The 23,310-nt window shown below is 39.0% G+C and overlaps 1 protein-coding gene across 1 annotated transcript in view; it reads left to right on the top strand.

Annotated features, from left to right (window-relative positions):
- The window catches only part of chl1b (cell adhesion molecule L1-like b), a 547,507-nt gene that overhangs the window by 183,166 nt on the left and 341,031 nt on the right, over positions 1–23,310 (top strand). The window contains exons 16-17 of the mRNA XM_059944908.1: positions 20,664–20,765; positions 21,818–22,009. Coding sequence (XP_059800891.1) covers positions 20,664–20,765; positions 21,818–22,009 — 294 coding nt within the window. The remainder of the gene's footprint in view (positions 1–20,663; positions 20,766–21,817; positions 22,010–23,310) is intronic.

Here is a 23,310-nt window from a genome sequence, read left to right as displayed (position 1 = left end):
CACAGCTACTGTTCTCTGAGTAAAGAAGTTCCTCCTCGTGTTACCCCTAAACTTTTGCCCCTTAACTCTCAACTCATGTCCTCTTGTTCGAATCTCCCCTACTGTCAATGGAAAAAGCCTATCCATGTCAACTCTATCTATCTCCCTCATAATTTTAAATACCTCTATCAAGTCCCTCCTGAACCTTCTACGCTCTAAAGAATAAAGACCTAACTTGTTGAACCTTTCTCTGTAACTTAAGTGCTGAAACCCAGGTAACATTTTAGTAAATCTTTTCTGTACTCTATTTTGTTGACATCTTTCCTATAATTCGGTTACCAGAACTGTACACAATACTCCAAATTTGGCCTCACCAATGCCTTGTACTATTTTGACATTACATTCCAACTCTGATACTCAATGCTCTGATTTATAAAGGCCAGCATATCAAAAGCTTTCTTCACCACCCTATCCACATGAGATTCCACCTTTAGGGAACTATGCACCATTATTCCTAGATCACTCTGTTATACTGCATTCCTCAATGCCCTACCATTTACCATGAGTGTCCTATTTTGACTAGTCCTACCAGAATGTAGCACCTCACACTTATCAGCATTAAACTCCATCTGCCATCTTTCAGTCCATATTTCTAATTGGCCTAAATCTCTCTGCAAGCTTTGAAAACTTACTTCATTATCCACAACACCACCAATCTTCGTGTGATCTACAGTTTCTTAATTTCACCCACATGGATTCTACATTTTCCAATTTTATGTCACCTTGTTCTAAGGATTTGGTTTCATATTTTACCAACAGAGCCACCCAACCCACTCTGCCTACCTGCCTATCCTTTTGATACAACATGTATCCTTGTATGATCTTCTTCTTTTAGTCACAACTCAGTGGTGCCTATAATGTCATACCTGCCAATATCTAACTGTGCTAGAAGATCAGCTCCCTTAATCTGTATACTGTGTGTATTCAAATATAACATCTTCACACCTATATTCATCACCCTTTTCAATTTTTTCCTCTATGTAACACTGCAACTCATCCCACTGACAGATTTTGCCCTATCATCTGCCTGTTCTTCCTCACAGTCTCATTGCCCACTGCATCTACTTGTATACCAATTGCCCCATCTTCAGCTCTAATATTCCCATTCTTATTCCCTTGCCAAATTAGTTACGCCTTCCCCAACAGCTCTAGCAATCCTGCCTGCAGGAATATTGGTCCCCTTCGGGTTCAGGTATAACCCATCATTTTTGCTAGGGTCATACCTTCCCCAGAGAGATCCCAATGATCTAGAAATCTAAAACCCTGACCCTGTACCATTTCTTCAGCTACACATTCATCTGCCAAATCATCCTATTCTTACCCTTACTGGCACATGGCATAGGCAACAGTCCAGAGATCATTAATTTGGAGGTCCTGGTTTATAGCTTTCTACCTAACTCCCTATACTCTATTTTCTGGACCTCCTCCCTTTTCCTACCTATGTGTTTAGTACAAAAATGTACTTCAACATCCAGCTTCTCAACCCTTCCCTTTAGAATGCTGTCGACCTGATCTGAGACATCTCTGGCCCTGGCCTCCGGGAGGTGAAATGCTACCCAGGTTTCTTTTTCTCATCTACAGAATCTCCTGTCTGCTCCTCAAACTACAGAATCCCCCATCACTACTGCACTCCTCTTCTTCCCACTTCCCTTCTGAGCCGTAGGGCCAGATCCAGTGGCAGAAACCTGCTCACTGCAGTTTCTCCCTGGTAGGTCATACCCCAACCCAACAGTATCTGAAGTGGTATAGCTATTATTGAGGGGACCTTCCAAAGGGGTACTCTACACTGGTTGCCTCTTCCCTTTCCCGCTTGTAAATGTCACCCAGGTACCTGTCTTCTGTACCTTTGATGTGACTACCTCCCTGTAAATCCTTTCTGTCATCTCCTCATTCTCCTGTATGAGCCCTTAATACAGTCTCTAAGAACTGCAGCCTGATGCACCATGCAGCTGTAGTTATCAGGCAGATTAAAGGTGTCCAGGAGTTCCCACATTGCACACAAAGAAAATACCACTGACTCTGGTCCCGTTCTCAGTGCACTAGCTGTGTACTACGAGAGGAAGAAAGATGGTGCCGGTGACCAATGGTGACTTGTTGCAGACAGCTCTCAAAACTACAAGGCACTCTTCATCTTCAGATGTACTTCTTCTGAACTGTGATCTGTGCAGCCTGTAATTTTCCTATGCCAAATTTCCTATTTTCCCTATTTCAGTGTTTTTTTGTTGTTGTGTTTCTTTGTTTGTGACCACCTGCAGGAAGATAAATCTCAAAGTTGTAAACAGTATAAGCACTTTGATAATAAATATACTTCTGAACTTTGAAATAAAGGGAAAAAAAACTTACTAGAAAATTACTTGGAACCTCTGCCTCTGCTTGCCCAAGACTGCCCTGCTGAACCAAAGCCTCCCATTCTGACAGTAGCCCACTCCAACAATATCCTCTTGCTCACAACACCCTTCTTTTTATTGACTCAAATAAAACTCACTCCCGATCTGTTTGTTCTTTTCAAATGGGTTTGGTCCTGCAATGATGTCTCTCTCTCACTTGGTATTTCAAATTATGACTCACTCCCAGTGAGGGACATTCACTCCCGAATGGGGTAGCTTAGATAGGAATCTTTTATAAACCAGTTGAGTCAAGCAGCCTGTTTCCATGCTGGTATGACTGTATAACTCTAAGAGGAGGAAGAAGAAAGTCAGTAGGAGGCTGACAGTGAGCATGTAAGCTGGATTCCAAAGAAAGTAGGTTCAACTGAATGAACAGTGTCAGGTTAAATAAAAGAACAGGGGAGACTGAAAGAGAAAATGATTCTATATCAAAAAGTGGAAAAATAGATGGGCTACAGAACTTTCCATTGTGATTGGGTTGGGTGAATAGAATGAAAGTCAAATGATGGACCTGATCCAAAAAAAACGTGTTTTTTTCTGAATTGGCATGCTGTATGTTCCTCTTTGAAGTTAAAAATCTATTAATAGCATTTTGTAGATGTGCCTATATTAGTCAAGGTGTATTTTAATTGTAGAAATCTAAAATGTTTTCCATGTATACTAATGTGAAAGATGATCATGTCTGTATTTCCCACTGCAGACCTTTCATCCAATGGTGTGCACCTATGATTTACATAACAATCTATATGGAGCCAGTTGCTTTCATACTCTATAGGTTTCTTGATAGGTTTCCATTGCCCTGCCAGCATTTGTGAACTGATGCTTAGCTTCTGCTAGCTTTTTTTATCGCTATATGCAGTTATACTTGCTGATTTGCCTGCATTTCAAAATGATGACGCACCAATAAACAAATGATACTAAATTGAATTAATTGAATTGACTTTATTTCTTAAATCCTTCCCATACATGAGTAAAAATCTTTACGTTACGTCTCCATCTACAAGGGCGATTGATAAGTTTGTGGCCTAAGGTAGAAGGAGATGAGTTATTAACTTAAAACTTTCTGCATTTTCAGTCAAAGAGTTAAACTGCACGTGCATGTAACGAGATCTGTATAACTCATCTTCTGCCACCTTAGGCCACAAACTTATCAGTCACTCCTGCTGTGGATCACTTCTACAAAGAAGGGATCCGTATGCTCCACAACCACTGGGCTCAGTGTGTACATGTAGGAGGGGACTATGTTGAAAAATAAGTGTTCTAGGTTTTCTAAAATTAACTCCTTCTAGCTTAGGTCATGAACTTATCAATCACCCCTTGTAAATGTACAAAGTGCAATCATAGTAATGTATAATTTATAATGAATAGAACAGTCATGTAACATAGAGTACACCCAAATCAGCATGAGTTAATCAGTCTGATGGCCTGGTGAAGGAAGCTCACCTGGAGCTTGTTGGTCTGGGCTTTTATGCTGCGGTACCGTTTCCTCGACGGTAGCAGCTGGAATGGATTGTAATTGTGGTGACCTACAAGCCCTTTTTACACACCTGGCTTTGTAAATATCCTGAATCATGGGAAGTTCACAATTACAGATGCGCTGGGCTGTCCGCAACACTCTCTGTAGAGTCCTATGATTAAGGGAGGTAGAGTTCCCATACCAGGCAGTGATGCAGCCAGTCAGGATGCTCTCAACTGTGCCCCTATAGAAAGTTCTTAGGACTTGGGAGCCCATACCAAACTTCCTCAACCGTCTGAGGTGAAAGAGGCGCTTTTGTGCCTTTTTCACTACACAGCTGGTGTGTACAAACCATGTGAGATCCTCAGTGATGTGGATGCCGAGGAATTTAAAGCTGTTTTCCCTCACAATCCCAGATCCATTGATGTCAGTAGAAGTTAACCTGTCTCCGTTCCTCCTGTTATCCACAACCAGCTCCTTTGTTTTTGTGACATTGAGGGAGTGGGTGTTTTCTTGAAACCACTGTATCAGAGAAATAACTTCTTCCCTGTAGGCCATCTCGTTATTGTTTGAGAAAAGGCCAATCAATGTAGTGTTGTCTGCAAATTTAATTAGTAGATTGGAGTTGTGGGTGGCGACACAGTCATGGGTATACAGTGAGTAAAGGAGAAAACTTAGTACACAGCCCTGAGAGGCTGCTGTATTGAGGATCAGAGAGGTAGAGGTGAGGGGGCACACTATTATCACCTGTCAGCGATCTGACCACAGGAAATTATATTCATTCTAGTATTGGTGTGTAAAACCAGCACTTTGAGAAGAGCTCCCAATAAGAAAACACCTAATATTCCTTTCCATGGGTTGAAAGTTTGTTCGAGTAGCAAACTAAAAAACCCACCCCTGGTTCTTAATGTCAATGAGGAAGAGCTGACATGGAAAGTTTGCTGACAGTGCAGAATTTTTTTTCAGAAAAGATAGTTCCTGATGTTTCTTAGATTTCAATTATGATTGTCAGTTTTAGAAAATGGAGGTAATAGAAGTGTCACACTGATGCTGCAGGAGAAGTGCTGACAGGGGATTGAGTTTTGGGAAAAAGACAACCTTTGGCATTGACCTTGTTTACAATTTTTACTGAAAGTCTTTTGGGAAATGTTCCTTCCTCTAGCAGCCATTTCTTCACTTAACAAGAAAAATTGAAACAAAACAAAAATCTCTCAGTGTTTTCAGCAGGCTTGAGAGTTGCATATATTGCTTAATGTTACCAAACACATTTTTACCTCCCCTACCCTCACCTCCACTCACAGCTTCCCACAGGGATTGCTCCTTCTGAGATTCTCTTGTCCATTCACCCCTCCCCACTAATTTCCCTCCAGGCACTTATCACAGCGAATAACAGAAACACTATACCTACCTCCTCCCTTACTTCCATTCAGGGCCCTAAAACATTCTTCCTTATGGGGCCACTCCTCACCTGTGAATCTGTTAGGGTCATCTACTGTATCCTGATGAAACCTCATCTGTATTGTTGAGACCTGACATAAAATGGGGGACTGCTCTGTTGAGCACCTTCGCTCCATCCACAAAAAGCAGAATTTCCCAGTGACCAACTATATTAATTCCTATCCCCATTCCTGTTCCGATATGTTGGTTTATGGCCCCCTCTTCTGCTGGGGCGAGGCCGCTTTCAACTTGGAGGAGCAACATCTCATATTTTGCAGGTACTCTTCAAACTGGTTATTCATTTGCTTAGTTCCTGCCTGATCTGTTGAGTTACCCCAACATTTTTTTGTGTCACTCTGGATTTCCAGCATCTACAGAACCTCTTGTGTTCTTGATTAATGGTTACTCACTTTTTTTCAGAATGAAAAATACATATGATGTTAATTGCTAAAAATTTTGTATATGTGGCTCGATAAACAGTGTTTTAATTAGATGGTCTCCATCAAGTGTTGTCACTTCTCAAACTTGATATTTTTAATCCATCAGCTGAAGTAATCTAAACATATTACAAATCAACATTAATTTAGTATGCTTTTATTGCCAGCTGTTATTACAACACCCTTTGTCCTATCTTATTTCCCAGATGTGCTGTTTACCTTATTAGTTTCAGGAGTATTTCTACAAACATCTGTTGTGTTGGTTCACCAGTTCTTTGGGAACAACGTTCCCTGAAGTAAAAGTCAAATGTGACTAAAATTGAGCTATAAATGAATATTATTCTTGGGCACACCTACTGTATTGCACTGTGAACAAATATTGCCTGTATTTTGCAAATTATTTTCCCTATTATTGCTCTGTACTATCTTGGGCAATGTGGATTTCCCCCGAGTTCTCAAAAGCAACAGCTGCTCTTCTATTGAAAATGTCACAGGCCACATCCAATTGTAATCTTATTCAAACCTGCTTGGTTCTTAGTTTAAAACTTATTCTGGTTAAAATGAAGTCGCTAATTGTTCATTGTTAATGCTATGACAGATTGCAAAATTTTTCCTTGAACTGGAAACTAGGAGAGTGTGAGTAGTATCATACTGGCATAAGGCTGAGGTTCACAATGCTGCTAAGGTCATAGTTAAAGGAAGGAGAAGAGTTGAGATAGAAAGGCATACTTCAAGATTTATGTTCTGCTATCTTGGCAGATGTTTACTCAGCACTGAAACCCAGGATCAGGCCAATTTTCACTCATATGTGCTGAATTCAATTGAAACCCCGACACAGAGTTGAAGAGGAAAATAATGGAAGTTCATTCATAATGAAAAAATAATTTGTACCAGGTTTGCAAACTTAGAAATCTCATACAAGAGTAACAACTACTGGTATTAAGCACCACCTTTGCAAAAAGGTCGCTGGTTGAACAAATGATCAGCTAGGCTGGGTGTGAGGGGCAAGGGTTAGAATTTGTACGAGACCCAAAATGAACACAATGAGTACATGTTCAATGATTATATGTGCAATGAAGTCTCCATGCCCTCTTTGGGCTACCTATTAATTGTCATGATCACGACTAAGCCAGCAAGTCAATACTAATTTGTCCATTGGCTGAACACTTAAGCAGGCTCCCATGTAATAAATGTGTAGCATCAATTAATTCTTGTTTCCACTGCTTAAAGCATTGTTACACCTCAAGAGAGTGTTGCATTGTGACTGGAACATGTTATCTTTATCAGAACATCATTCAAATTGACCTGCCAATTAATGTTTTCTAGCAAAAACATGGAGAAGGTTGAATTGCAAGATTTTACCCTGCAGGCCTTTGTAGAAGAAATGAAAAGAAGCTGGTATGTCCCAAATGCACAGGAGTCCAGGAGGCCCTTGAGATATATGCTGACTAGTTGCTACAAGAAGATAGCCTTGCAGATAAATAGCTGTCTGTGGTCAAGCCTGATCAGAATCAAAATGAGGATTTGATCACTGTCTTATATGATGTGAAATTTATTGGTTTGTGGCAACAGTACAATGCAAAGACATCAATTAATTACACTACAATATAAATAAACAGAGCAAATAAGGAATAAAAGGGCACCTTTAATTGTGTAGCATCTATCAATTCTTTCTTCCACTGTTTGAAGTATTGTTGCACTCAAGAGAGTGGTGTGTTATGCCTGGAGTATGTTATCACCAGTTTCATCTGTTTGTGGGCCATTCAGAAATATGATACTGGAGGGGATGAAGCTGTTTCTGAATCATTGAGTGTGGATCTTCAGGCTCCCGTAACTCCTCCATGATGGAGTTGGCTGACTCTAAGTCCATCTGCAGCTTCTTGTGATCCTTTGCATTGTCGCTCAACACCAAGCTGTGATGCAGGCAGTCAGAATACCCTCCACTGTACATCTATGGAAATTTGCAAGAGTCTTTGGTGACTCCCCAAGCTCCTAACAAAGCATAACCACCGGCATGCCTCCTACATGATTATATCAATGTGTGGTGCCCAGGACAGGTCCTCTGTGATGTTAATATCATCAACACTGAACTTAAAGCTGCTCACCATCTCCACTGCTGACCTACCAATGAGGACTAATATGTCCTCTCCCAACTTCCCCTTTCTGAATTCCAATAGCAATTCCTTGATCTTGCTGATGTTACCATGATGCTGTTGTGAAACCACTCAACCAGCCAATCTATCTCACTCCTGTACACCTCCTCGTTGCCATCTGAGATTTTGATACAACAGTGGTGTCATCTGCAAACTTATAGATGGTGTTTGAGATCTGCTTAGCCAGACGGTTATGAGTGTAGAGAGAGTAGAGCAATGGGCTAAGCATGCATCCTTGAGTTGTACCTGTGTGGACTATCAGCGAGGAGGAGATGTTATCACTGATCTGTATAGACTGTGGTCTCCTGATGAGGAAGTCAGGAATCCATTTGCAGTGAGTGGGAAGTACAGAAGCCCAGCTTTAGAAGCTTAGTGATTAGAACACCAAGCAATAAATGACTAACAGCAGTCTGCCGTATGCTTTGCTGTTGTCTAGGTATTCCAAAGCAGAGTGGAGAGCCAGTGAGACTGGATACACTGTAGATCTGTTGAAGTGGTAGGTGAATTGCAGTGCATCCAGCTCCTTGCTGTGGCTGGAGTTAATTCTACCTATAACTAACCCCTCCAAGCACTTCTTTATAATAGAAGTGAATCCTACCAGTCAGAAGTCATTGAGGCAACTCATCCTTGTTGGACACCTATATGACTGTTGCCCTTTTGAAGCAGGTGAGAACCTCAGACCGCCGCAGTGGGAGATGAAGATGTCTTTGAACACTCTAGCCACTTAACTACCTGGCTAGGTACACCGTACCTGGTAAAGCTGTGTTGCAAGAAGTTCAGTGACTTGTATAATTGATCCTCCTAGTTGAGTCTTACCTTCATGGAACCTCCTTCTCTCATTAGCTTTTTTATTGTCCTCTATTATTGAAAGTGTTTATGGGAGGCCTTCAGAAATTTGGTTGGTTGTGGGATCACTGAACTTTGATTATACTGTGATGCTGCTGTTCTTTTGAAATCATCCTAGACTGCAGCTTCACCCAGTTCACACCCATGAACTTGTAAACAGCTCACTGAAACAGGGTTGATAGCCTAATTTGATGGTGGTGATAAAGTAAGGGATCCATTGCACCGTGAGATCATAATCTTGTTGAAGCGTTCTACTTCTGCTGCTTTGCTTCACACTATTTTATTGAAAACTGCCTTGCACAGTTTATTTCCTTTCATTCTTTCTCTTCTCTTTATGATCATTCACATTTTTATTTTCAAATCTTATCCTTTCATTCATCTTGTTCTTCCTTGCAGTTTTATTGCATCAGCACACAATATACAACTGAACTTATAATAGCTGTACTTTCTCCTTGCTGTTCTCTGCCAGAACAAGAGCTGATGCAGGTTACAGTCCTCAGCAGAGTTTGTTCTGCAAAGGCTGAGTCTTCTGTTCATCTGCACTTCTGGTACTTATTCTCAATCAATGTTTGTAATTAAAATAAAAAAAAACATTGGAAATACGGTGGAGGTTTGGCAGTCTTTATAGACTTCTAATGGGTGTTTGTAAAGCTAGCCTCCAACATCTACCTTGACTGTACTTCCTCCCACCCTGCCTCCTGTCAGAACTGGATTCCATTCTCCCAGTTCCTCAATCTCTGAGACATTTGGTTCAATGGTGATACTTAAAGCAGAGTTGAAAATATATAATGGACCAATACAAACGATCATTTTGTACCTGCTCTGTTAACCATTTGACTTGGCCTCGCCTTATCACTGATATTCTCTTTGACCTATCCATCCCTACTGCCACATTCATTGTCAATTAAGATCACTTTTGTTTTTCATTATTTTTTTCATAATGTTGATGAAGGGCATCTGTGCAAAGCATAACCTCCATTTCTCTTTCCCTGGGTGCTGCCTACTGAGTGTTTCCAGCATTCTCCATTTCACTTTCAGATTTTCAGTATCAACAGTCTATACACATTTACCCACTCTGTCATAAACTTTAAAAATGAGGATTGACATAAATATTTGAGGCATCTTTAGTGCTGAAGCATGTAAAGCAGGAAACCAACCCCTTTCTGTCTCGATTCTCATTGCTGCAGAGAAAGATAGTCTGTGAAAATTGGGGAGCAACATGGATACTGTTCTCATCTGTTGAGCACAACTGCAGGTGGAATTGAGTATGAAAGGAAGACCAGCATCTAAGCATTGACGAACAGCAAATGATACACAAAACACCATTGTCTGTTGTCTCAAGTTTACATTCATCTCACGCGGTAAACCACTGTGATCCTCTATATAACACTTGATCACAACAATCCCCTCCTAGGATGGTCTTTCTATTAAATCCATCAGGAAGCACTCAAATGTTAAGCTGTGGAATGAATGCAGTAATATCCTGCCACAATCCTCAACCAAAATTGTGCAGACAGGCGTTTTAGACAGATGCTTTTGAAAAAAACATAAAACAGAGAACAATACAGCTCAGGAACAGCACCCTCAGCTCACGATGCTGTGCCAAGGTAATTAAACAAGCATTTAAATTCTTAAAAGGGACATATTTTAAGGCAGTAAGGTTTATACCGGCAAGTGATCCAGAGTACATTATCCCAATGAAAGATAGCTTTGCTTATCTTTATGAATTCTGTTTGCAACTGCACCATCCACTTCAGCGAATAGTTCACATTGGGTAACAGCATTATTTGAGACAGAATCAGACGTGTTAGTGATAGACTGGCGTTATGATAGTTTCCTGACGTCCAAAATTCAATCCTGGGGGTGCTGAACTGGGGATATTAGGTTCAGAAACAATGAAGAAATGGCAGATTCTTTCCAACTAGAGATGGTATAACTTCAAGGGGAATATTTATTTAGTTATTTATAGATACAGTATGGAACAGGCCCTACTGGTCCAGCAAACCATGCTGCCCAGCATCCCACCTATTTAATCCTAGTCTGATGACAGGACAATTTATAATATCCAATTAACCTACTGTCTGGTATGGCTTTGGACAGTGGGAGGAAACTGGAGCACCTGGAGGGATCCTATGTGCTCAAGGGAAGAACTTACAGAATTTCATACAGAGAATGCTGGAATTGAACTCTGAATCCTGATGCCCCAAACTGTAAAAACATTGAGCTAACTGCTGCGCTACTGTGATGCCTCAGGTGGATGTTAGTGTTTCTATCTCTTGTTCATTTTATCCTTTCTTGACCCTTGTCTGATTTCTGTGTCCAATTGATGCCGGGTGCTCTACTTTTGCTGTTAATTTCACCATTTTTGATACTATTCATTGATGCGCCAGAGCTTGTACTTCTGTAGTCAAATATAAGCTAGAGTAGATAATGATGATGGGTATTTCCTTGAAGGTTATCAGTGAACTGGTTGTGTTTTGTAACTTGTACGGAGGGTTCACACTGATTTTGTACGGAGGGTTCACACTGATCTTGTACGGAGCGTTCATACTGATCTGGTACAGAGGGTTCAGACTGATCTTGTACGGAGGGTTCAGATTGATCTTGTACCGAGGGTTCAGACTGATCTGGTACGGAGGGTTCAGGCTGATTTTGTACGCAGGGTTCAGACTGATCTGTTACGGAGGGTTCAGACTGACCTTCTACGTGTTTTGTGTTTTGTGCTCCCTATTTCTGAGCAGACACCAGCATCCGTTGGTAATCTGATGTAAAATTACTGCGATAACTTCAAGTTGTCAATGCAACAGGGCCCAGGTCTTAGGACAAGGAATGACCTGATGTTTGGAAGATTTAGACGCTGGGCCAGATGGATTGGAAAGGCAGAGGTTTTTGACCAGAGGCAATGGTCACTGCTTAGCAATGTTTTCCCTCCACTCTGCGCTGTACTGTGTCTGAGCCTATGGTCTGGTCCAGCTGCTCTGGGCTTCGTGTCTGAGGACTCACTTTTGTTCTCAGTGCTATTTGCTTCCCTTTATTGTTTGCATGACTTTTTTTCTTTCTGCGCATTGCTTTTTTGACGATCTTCTTTTATGGGTTTTTCTGGGATGGTTGGTTTTGTGGCTGACTGTAAGGAGTTGAATCTCAAGGTTGTATAATGTATAATACTTAGATAAGAAATATGGTTTGAACTTTTAACTTTGATATCTACAATAGAGAATTATTAACCTGTTTTGTTCCTCAATGTTTTCAGATTCTAAGTAAATTATCCAAAAAGATAAATTGTGCTGATAATATGTGTCCTTAAGATATTTATTTTATTTGGAGTATGGACATTTTAGTAATCAGGACTAGCTTCCAGTGCAAATTTTATTAATCAGCTTTAAAGATTATTGCAACTGAAATTATCAGAATCAAAGTCAGTTTTAAAATCCGCAGCCATTTCCAATAGTTTTCAGCTGTTACCTCTCACTCTCTCTGATCCTTCACTTCTTAGCTCCTTTTCTGCTCTCTCCCGTCAGCAAGTCATTTAAAGATAGTTGCACTGGAACAAAAAGCAAACTCATGAAAAATCTGGACCTTATATTTAACACTTGTCAATGTGCAGACAGTGACTGCAGCAAAGAGCTGTACTTTCAATGGGAGAAGTCATCAATCCCTCTAGAATTGCAACCTTGTGAACATCCTGTCAAATCCTCTCAAATCAACTTCCACATTGTGTGAATGTAGAAGACAAGACAGTATAACTTAGATATGTTAATTTTGTTGTTTACATCAATTACCCTAGTCTGTTTAATTCCTGCCAGTACTTATTTTAATGGCGTGACAACAGAAAAGTAATGCTGATATTTAGTGTTGCTCTTACAGGGAAAGATGCACATAAAAAGGCAACTCTGTATCAGCTGGATTGTCTGATGCCACTTCTGTCATAGTACTGGATAAACCATGGGGGATCAATTGCAAATAATATATACCAAACACGATTAATCTTCAGTTCAAGTATTTTAAAACAATAGAATGCACTGTACATTATATAAGCTGTAAATCAGCAATATTGGTATAATGGTTTTTGACCCACTGCTTTCTCAACCATTCATTTAATTACTGTACTGAATTCTGAAGTACTTCCAAACTAACTGGTATTGAGAACAAAAAGATTTGTCACCATTTGAGTTTAATTATGTAAACCCTGAGAACTGCCCAAAGTCATGACAGAATCCTATGATATAACCACTTTCCTGGCTGGGTGCTGAATAGATAACAAAGCCAATTAACTTTGTTACTGCTAGTAATTAAAGACAATAGAAATTAGAAAAGGGTATTTGAGGCCATACTTCAAAGATAAATCCTGAGAATTGTGTCATTCTATGTTGCTGAAGTATTTTGCAGAACTCACTGTGCATTATGGCAGGCAAATGTGAAAGGTAGCACAGAAACAGCTTGTAGAGGACCTGGCCTGATTCACCCAGAGCCAACTACCCAGGAAGTGTAAAGTGTGGTGCTTACAGTTCACACTGTACCAAGGGGTGATGTGGCACCTGAAAACGTGTAAAATTTCCTCATCAACAGACAATAGGATGGATGGGATGGCAATTTGCACATTCAGAAATAGCTGGGGCTGCCTTGTTGTCTCTCGACACTTTGGGAAAAACATGTTGCATATGCCACATAGATCTGTCAGCCTGGGGTACAAGCAGGAGAAAACTCGACTGGTCATTGAGCTGAGAGAATCCATTGACCTGGATGAAGAACGCCAATGCCGCAATCCATACCTGTCGTAAACGGCGAGCTCAGGCTGAAGTAAACCAGGCCATCAGCAGGCTGCAGCACCAGGAGGTTGTTGATAGAGTACAGGCTGGACATGCAGAACTTGGCTGGTGACGGCAGCACGTTTCTGGTCCATGGTGAGGAATGAAGAGAGGAACGGCATGGTATTTAAGGACAGAGTACTTAAATACCATGCAAGGACAGAGCAGGAGCGATACAGGGTGATGGCAGTTGCACAGGGCTGCCAGGATGGATGGACAACATGGGAGGGCACCATCAATAGGTCATTCAGCTGGTCTGACCCATGGAAGGGCCGACAAGCCAGACTCAGCTTTCTCACCAGGGCAACTTACGATACTTTGACCTGTCCCAAAAACCTTCACCAGTGGTTCGACAGCGAAGATAGGTGCCCCCTATGTGTTACCACCAAGACCAACCTCCAACACATCCTGGCAGGATGCAAGACTGTGCTGTCTCAAAGGCATTACAGATGGTGGCTGACCAGGTCCTAAAGAAGCTGGCAGAGATCCTAGAGACCTGCAGGCAGGATGTGAAAAACTGTCTTTCCCCAGCGGGATGACAACTCATCCCAATTGTTAATGCTGGTAGAAGCACTGAATGTAACTGCCCAAGAGCTCCTTCTGGTCTCCTCTCCACAGATAAGGAGTGGAACATAAGGGCAGATCTTGGCATACAGCTACAGTTCCCCACAGACATCACCACCACATCTCTCCGCCCGGTCATAGTACTGTGGTCCTTGGCTGCCAACACAGTCCTCCTCATTGAGTTAACCATCCTATGTGAGGAAGGAATGGAGGCTGCCCATGAGCAGAAGAGGCTGAAGTACTCAGACCTGACAGCTGAGTGTAAGGAAGATAGCTGGAGGACCATCATCTATCCTTTGAAGGTAGGGTGCTGGGGCTTCTTTAGCAATTCTACGACAAGGTTCCTCCGTGATATGGCCGTGACTGGAGTGAGGCTCAGGAGGGCCAAAATAGAGGCAGAAAAGGGCAGGTTTTGGCTGTGGCCGAGGAGGAAAGACATAAATTGGGGGACTGACTAACCCCATTGAGAGCTGAGTGGTGGCAGGGAGACGTCCCTGTCACTGCTCCTCCACCAAGAGGTGTACCAGGGTTAAGGGAGCAAAACATCAGTGAATGATGGCCCCTGGCTGATGACGCTGTAGTTGACTTAAAGGCACTGTTGGAGGTGTGCAGACAATAATGCCAGGCAGGAAACATCTTCCTGTAAATCACATTGCAAACCAGAGAAGTAGTTGCAAGATATTATCATTTATTGGCAATACTGGTAGGAGGCCATATTAGGAATAGGAAGTTTTAATCTTAAAACAGTAAAGGGAGCCAGTTTAAAAAATAAATAGAATTGACTCTTTCTGAGTGTGCATGCAAGGCAGTTCTGTATATTTTAGGGTATGCGATGATGTGAGTATCTTATATGAATTCAGAGCAGAGTATTTTTTTAAAAAATCATTAAAATACCTTTCAGATTTAAGAAGGATTATTTTTCTTTTGAAAGAGTTAAACCAGATGGTATTTGGCACAAGAGAACAAACTTGGCCAGGGTTGAGTAGTCAAATCAGCTCATATATCCATGGTTTGAAATGGGTTCTTGAATCATCTCTATCAAAGTGGAAGAGAAATATAGAGGGGTCTATAAATTGAAAAATATTCATTGATGCCAAGGCATTAAGAGGGAGCTGGTAATTATCACAACAGCCTTCAATCAAATAGCCTGATCGGATGCCTTCAACCGAATGCCTTGATTACCAATAACATCTCCTTGTCCTTCCTCCATGAACTCTGGATGTCAATAGTTTAAACTTGCCAAAGTGTATCAAGTTCTTTTCCAAACTAAAGCCCTGCATCAATACACATTCAGTTCCAACACATACCTTTTATAAAATTAGCCCCCTTTGACATAGCTTTTATTTATCTGTGATAAAATTCTCTCCACCGGAAAGAAGTGAAATGTCACACAGAAATTCTGCGTTCCCAACATTGGTATCCATGCAGTACTAGCCATGTCACCATGGGTTGCTGCAGCCCATCGTCTGTGCCGGCAGCTGAATCCTGAGACGATCTGCCAGCTGAGCTCTCAGCATCCTTATTTCCAGTAGGTCAAGATTCATCCACATTGCTCCACACTCAGGGCGGTATTGTAAACTATTGATTGACAGAGCAACAGACACCAAGTTGTTATATATAATGCCACTGTTAATTGATCCGGGCTCTCTGCTCTGCACTATAAATCCTTACTCCCCCAAACCGTTGATGACCTATGAATAACCAACTTTGGAATGTTTGTTTTATCTCAATTATCAAATTATTTCTCACTACAAAAATAACACAGCTATTGACTAATAAATAATATAACTTGACTGATTAAATACAAACATTTGTAGTATAAAACAAACATTTCATGGGTTGCTAAGGTGGACACCTTTTTCCAGATCAGTGCCTGCTACAATGAGCCTCTTCAGTCCTGCCATGTGTGTGGTGTGAACTAGCATACATTGTGAGAACGATCCTCTCAGCAAAATGTAAGCATCACTGTATCATTCAAAGAGGATCAATTGTAGAAGATGAATCCTCATTTAAAGTCTGCAGCATGGCAGCTTTGGATGCTGAATGGAATCACTTGCAACTAACAGCTGAAGCATTAGTCATACATTAGCTAGATCCATGCTTTTACATGCAGCCTTGGATGAAGCAGTCTATAAGCAAGTCCAACAGAATCACTAATGTTTATGATTTATTGTCACACACTTAAAAAAATGTCCAAGTCTTATTTAAATGTTTATTGACTGCGAGCTAAACTTGGGACTAGATTATCTTATACGTAAGATTAAGATTGTTGAATTTTCAATCGGTTTTATTTTAAAATTTATTGACCAACAAATCCAATTGCAGAGTTGTGTTTTTTATCAGAACTGTGCATATGGAAATTGTTTTTCTTTCCCTTGAGTGGAGTGTAATAATGCTAATCTCCAGCTGGAATCAGGTCACTCAGAATCTTTGATTGGACATTTCCCCTTGTAAATTGCATTTGTGAGGATCAGCCATTTTCTGCATCAGAGACACCAGTAATGATGCATTCCTGAATGCCAGGAGAAATTAGTTCACTTTATTCTGAAGCACACTGTTCTCTCTTGTCAACCGGCTCCTCATAATTGGAAACAACTTATGAAGCACTAGCTTGGTAAGAAGACCCATCTAATTTATTTACTTACATATTCTTGTTTGACATTTCTCAGACAAATCAGCAAAACCTATATACAAAGTCCCTGTGTCCACAATTTATCCATTCCATCTCCCTGTCACAAAACACTATGTTCAAGTACCTTACCATCTGATTTGGAATCAATCATCCTTCATTATTGTATGCCATCGTGGGTATGCCTTCACCAGGAAGACTGAAGTGTTCAAAATTTTTAAAGCTGAAGACTTTGGAGAGAAGATTTTCAGGAGTAGCTTTGGAGAAAAGATTTTCAGAAGCAGAGAGGAAATTCTGGTGATGGTGGTGGTTGTGGATATGTAGAAGAAAATGCATAGCATTTAGTTGGCACATGGATGCTATATAGTTGTCAATCAACCTTCATTAAGTAGATGCTTGTGCTCAAAGGTATCTCCACAGACTTTGCAGGTAAAGGACTTGCTGCAAAGTCCAGAAATGGATTGATAAGCAAAAGTGAGCATACGTGACTCTTGTCAAACAAATAAACATATCCAGGGCAAGAAAGAAGTTAGAAAAGAGTTTCAATTTGATTGATGGATACTGAAGATGAGTTAGCTATATAGGATTGGAAGAAGAGCTAGGTCCTCTTGGCTAAGGCAAATGTATCAAAAAGTGAGCTCAACAAGATAAAAGTTCTTTAAGAAGACAAAATTAAGAAACTGAAGGCTCTGCTGAGAAACAATCAGAGTCAAATAGAGGAAATTTATAGTAACATTGGAGGGAGTACAAAGGAGATTCACTAGACTAAATCCTCGAAGGAAAGGGCTGTCCTACAAAGAGAAGCTTAATCATTTGGGCTTGTATTCCTTGCAGTTTAGAAGAATGATGAGTAGATTTATTTTAACATGGAAGACCCTACGGAGCCTGGCAGGTTAGATATTGGGATATTTTCAATAGTGGAACAGTATTGACGAAGGAGACATTGCTAAAAGACAAGGGGCTGGCAGAGTATGGTGAATCTCCGGAATTCTCTGCTATAGTAGGTGATCGAAGAAGTAAATGATTGAGAAGGGTAAATGAACAACATTTGAAAGGCACTTGGACAGGTACATAGATAGAAAAGGTTCAAAGGGATATAGTCCAAATGAGGGCAAATGAGACAAGCTTAGATGGGCAAATTGTTAAGACATGGACTGTTTGGGCTGATGTGTCTGCTGCCGTGCTGCATAACTGGCAGAAGTATTTGTAGTGAAGGTGGATAAATATTCATTATATTGTGGAATAGAGGCTATGGAGAAAGAGTACTAAAGAGAAACCATGATCACATTAAATAGCACAGAACAACCGTGATCATATTTAACAGTGGGGCAGGCCTGAAGGGCCTGATGGCCTACTTCCATCCTTGTTTTCTTGTGTTCTTGCAGTGTTTATGGTAAATATGACCAACTTATTCAGCTCCCAAATATCAGCTTTACAAATGAAGCTCTTTCAACCAAAGTTCAAACATCCCAATTACAGCAGAGAACACTTGCAAGCAGTTTGTGAGTTCTGGCCAAATTTCAAATGCATTTCCAAGGGATCTTAAAGACAGATATTCCTAATGTCTTAAAAAGTTAGATCAGTGAATTCAGCAGTGGTGCTTTTATACCTTTTCTTGAAAATATTGTGGAATTTTTCAAGAGTGGAAATATTGAAAACCTGCATATTTTTCAGAACATTGTAAATAACAATGCATATCTTGAGGAATAGATAACTCTTCATTTTTTGTACTGTGTGCTCATTACTTGTATTCTGTATGTAATGTATTAAACATGTGTAGCACGTAATGTAAATACAGGGAGTTACATATGCTTTATTAAGAAAGTCAAACAGCTCGTTGGAAGTCTACATGGATTTTGTTAAACCAGGGTCTGAGTTTGTAAAATATCTGACACCAGTGTTTTAGCAAATTACTCAGCTCCATTACTTTGATGTTAATCACAAAGAAATTCTACTTTTAAGAAGCCAAGGTTTAGTGTAATGAAGGAATATTACTTCTGTGTGCATAGAAAAATTGAAAGCAAGTTTTGGAATTCCTACCAATCTTTGTAAGTCAGATTTCTTTTTCTTAGTTATTGACATGTTTGTGTGTTATGGGAATACAATATATGGTTTACTAGACCATTTTAGGGAATGGCTGAGAGTCTATCACATTAGTTGATCTGAAGCTGGTTACAACCTAGACTCAGTAAAAACAGCCGATTAACTTCTGTGAGGAATGTTGGTGAGCTTGATGGTTGTTTATTGATCCACTACCATTACTGATGTTGAACTATCATTCCAGATTTATTTACTCAAAATTAAATTCCCCAGCTACCAAGAATTTGAATTGATATTTCTAAATCATTAAGCTCCTGGATGCATTTCTAAGGACATAGCCACATTGACTCACATTCACCAAATAGTTGTCAATTCTTCTGTGAAAGGTCAATATCTTGAAACACCAACCTAATTTTAATCCGCATATACTATTTGACTTGTTTATAACTCAATCACTTTTTGAGTTACGCAGCTACTATTTATGTTGATTCATTCTAAATCCGTGCATTCAGTAAATACTGAGATTAATTCATTGCAGCTGCCATTAAATACAGAACTTACTGTTTTTAAGATTCTTCAATGATTTTCAACATGTTTGGCCATATCATGCATCTCAACTGTCCTAGCATTGCTCAGGCCTCACTGGCTGTATGTGACTTAACTTCTTTTTGTTCCAATAAAATCAATAGATAACTTTCATTAGTTTTACTTTGCAAATGGTCATTGAAATGTTGTTCTTTTATCTTGGAAACGTCTAAACTTCTCAAAGATGCCAGTTTATTTAGTATTTGGTTGATCCTTACACAACCTATCTGCTACAATGTTGTGTGATGATTGCCTTTTGTCCAGCTAAGACCAAGCATGAAACATCTCCAACAGTGGCAAAAGCAAGTCTTGTCCATGCAAGGTAGAAAGTACAGATCCTAACTCTGGATTCACTTACCCCTCTAGATGGACCATATCAAACATCTAATATAGAGCCTATTTGTGCTGTCTTTCTGTGTTGATTTCAATGGCACAGTAGCAGAGAAGCAAGTGCTGCTGCCCCACTGCTCCAGTGAATACTGACCTTAGATGCTGTTTCTCTGGGGCTTGTGCTTCTCCTTGTAACAGTGCGTGTTTACTTCAGGTGATCTGGTTTCTTTCTATCTTAAAGACATATGAGTAGTTTAATAGGCTGCTGTAAACTGCCCAAGCAGAAAGTTTGATGGATATATGTATATGTAAGAGGATTTTAACAATATAAAATATGCAAAATTAATGTTATATATTTGGTGATGTGGCCATGCCATATCTCTAAATAAATATGAAAGTCATAAATAGTATATTTTTTGAACAGGCAAATTATTAGCTGTCAGTTTTGTTTTCTATTTAGCAGTTTTATTGAGAAATCTATAGTAGTTCATCATTGTAAAACTGTTCATAGCATCTGGTACTTGAATGTAACAAATTGTTCTGTTATTTACAAGCAAGACAATTTTTCCTGATTTCTTTTCTTCAGATTTTTTTTCATTCCCTGCTGGTAGCTTATGACACCACAAATAAATCCATTTCAACTCAAGGCAAGGTATTGATTTTTGTTAATCTCAGGAAGTTGGTAACAACATGACATAGTTAGTGCCACAGGTACAACTACATGAAGCAAACAGAAGATGTATAAGGATTGATTTTTTTTTTCATTATTATGGGCATTTTTGTTTCATTATTTATCGATTATCTGGAAGGCTTTATCATTATCTCGAGGCAAAAACTGTTTAGGTAAATTTATCCTCGAGCAAAACTCAGAACATTTAATATATTTGGATTTCGATATTAAGTATGAACTGCTTTTGTAAGTATTATTAGCATTTAAAAACACTATTTCTAATAGATGTTCCAGAGGAACCAGAAGATTTGAAGTTGTCTATTCTGCAGAACAGGACTATACGATTAACATGGGAGCCTGGTTATAGCCACAATACTCCTATAACAGGTAGGTAAAGCTTTATATTTGATATACATTTTTCTTTATTTAAGTGATGCTCACAGAAAGATCATGGTAAATAACAGGAAGCTCAGATTTGGATCTGATGCTCAGTAAATGGGTATGAATTCTTCTAGTTTAGATAACATCGGGTTTGCTGATGAAAAATGAAAGAATGGAGCAAAATGCACTACATAGGACTATTTTGGTTATACACCAATTTCCTAGCTTTGTATAAAGTAGCAAAAGCTAAGCCTAAAGTGGATAGAATTAAACAAGAGCAAAGGATCCCCTTTGGAGTAAGGTTATTTGGTAGATGCACTGGATTTTTATAAAGGTTCAACAGTAAGAAAAAAGTCTTTGCTGATGTTACCACCTGCAAAAAGGAAATAGTTACCTTTCACTATTGACAATATCACCAGAGGCGTATGCAAAAAGTAATTTGTAATAAGTTTCATCTACACAAAATTTGGTTGTTAACATATTTTCTGCTGTAGGAATACACTGTGGCAAATATCACATGCCAGTCAGAATTACTTAACTTTTACATATATTTTTGATGGAAACATATTTCTAATGTGTTTAACATATGATAGAATTTCATTACAATATGCGAACAGATTAAACTGTAATATGCATAATTTTGTAACTTAAGTTTTCATTCAACAGTAAGCAAAAATGACAGCTTCAAATTAAGAATCACATATCTCCATTATATGAAATGATAGTCCAGCAAGCTTCTGAGAAAACTGCTTTTATCATGAATTGCTGTCTCAGAGTAAACTCTTCACCTGTGACCCAAAATAGACTAGTTACCAAGGTATACAAATTCAAACAAACTATCATTGATTTATTTCTCATAATAATTGAATTACAATAAAAGCTCATCAAATTGTAATGTTATCTTTGTTTCTTTCTCCAGGAGGTGTCTCATTAGCTGAGTATTTATAGCAGTGTTTTTTTTACTTTAGATTTTCAACAGCTGCACCATTTTACCTTTATATTATTGACTTGCATGTTACTTAATGGGTTTATTCACCTGTGAAACATTATTTTTATAGAATTTATTGTGGAGGAAAATACATTTGAACCTGGAAGATGGCAAGAAAAGACTAGAGTTAATGGAAATCAAACTTCAGTAGTGCTGCAACTGTCCCCTTATGTAACCTACCAGTTCCGTGTATTATCTGTAAATATAGTGGGCAAAAGTCGACCGAGTGTGCCTTCCAAAAACCACACAACAGAGTCTGCAGGTATGTAAAGACAAATGGTTGCTTAATTCTCTTTCATTAAAATAAAACTTAAAAAATACAATACGTAACATCCATAAAAACTAAGAGTAGCGATATAAAATATTTATTCTCTCAGCTAAAATTTTGGAATATTTTCAGATTGTACATTGTGAAAATTTAATCATTGTTTATGAGGGTATTCCAAATTCCAACTTTCTTGAAAAGACCAGATATGCTTGTGCTCAATTAGTTTTCTCTGATTCATATTTATTAACCTAGCTGATCTACATGAGCAGCTTTGTATCTCATTCTGTTGTTGATCTTTCACTCTCATTCTCTGTTTTTTACTTTTTGTCTTTCTCCTGGCCTTTGTTAAGATATGCACCTCTCTACATTTCTTCATCTCCCCTCCTCCATATGCAGTCTGGATTTTTACAGAATGTTTAGTGCTTACCATACAGATTTTTAGCTTTCTAAAGGTTGCCTATAAAGAATGAAAATCTTCTTAATCCAGGAACAAACTGAAATTTCACTAGATTTAATTATTTAATGACCAATATAAAGACATATTATTCTTTATATTGGAGTAGCAATTTAAGATCAAATAACTGGGTTACCTAATATGAGAAGAGTTAAAATAGAGAACAATACATTTTCTGGCAGAATCTGTCTATGAGATTTCATTATGTTGAAATGGACTCTAAATATGGGACAACTTATTATCTAAAAATATCAACTCAGTTCCTTTAAAAATGAAGACATTCTCACTTTTACAATAATTTAAAATAACTTAAATGAAGTTGTGTGTTCACTAATGGTATGAGACATTGCAAGGCAAATAACTATTTTGCAGAATAGGCAGTTCATTCGTCACATTCATTTTCTTCCCAAAAATATAGAATTCACTGGAATTAAATGAGACTCATTGGTCTTTGTCAGGATTTACACATGAATAGCATTTACTTGGAGTAAGTGTGAATCATTCCAGTTAGGTTTCAGAAGTGGAAATGTTATCACAAACAGATGAAGATAATTGACAAGGAAGAAAGTCCAAGATTAATTATCAGTTGATTGATCATTTAACTGATCAATAAACTCATTACTGATTTGTTATTCTTGTTGTCTTTGTGAGAATACTTAATCTACTTACTTTGTGCCCAGAGTCAAAAATGTCACCTTTCATTATCTTGACGAATACAGAATTGTATAAATAAGGATGTCAAGAGGAAAGGAACTGTTTATATTACTGCTTCAGGATTGATACAGTTCAAAGTTCAAAGAGAATCTATTATCAAAGTACACCTACTACATACCACATACTA

The sequence above is a fragment of the Hypanus sabinus genome, chromosome 19 (genome assembly GCF_030144855.1).
Source record: "Hypanus sabinus isolate sHypSab1 chromosome 19, sHypSab1.hap1, whole genome shotgun sequence".
In the NCBI taxonomy this organism is placed as follows: domain Eukaryota; kingdom Metazoa; phylum Chordata; class Chondrichthyes; order Myliobatiformes; family Dasyatidae; genus Hypanus; species Hypanus sabinus.
The sequence above is the reverse complement of the archived record's forward strand: the minus strand, read 5'-3'. Positions and strand labels throughout refer to the sequence as shown.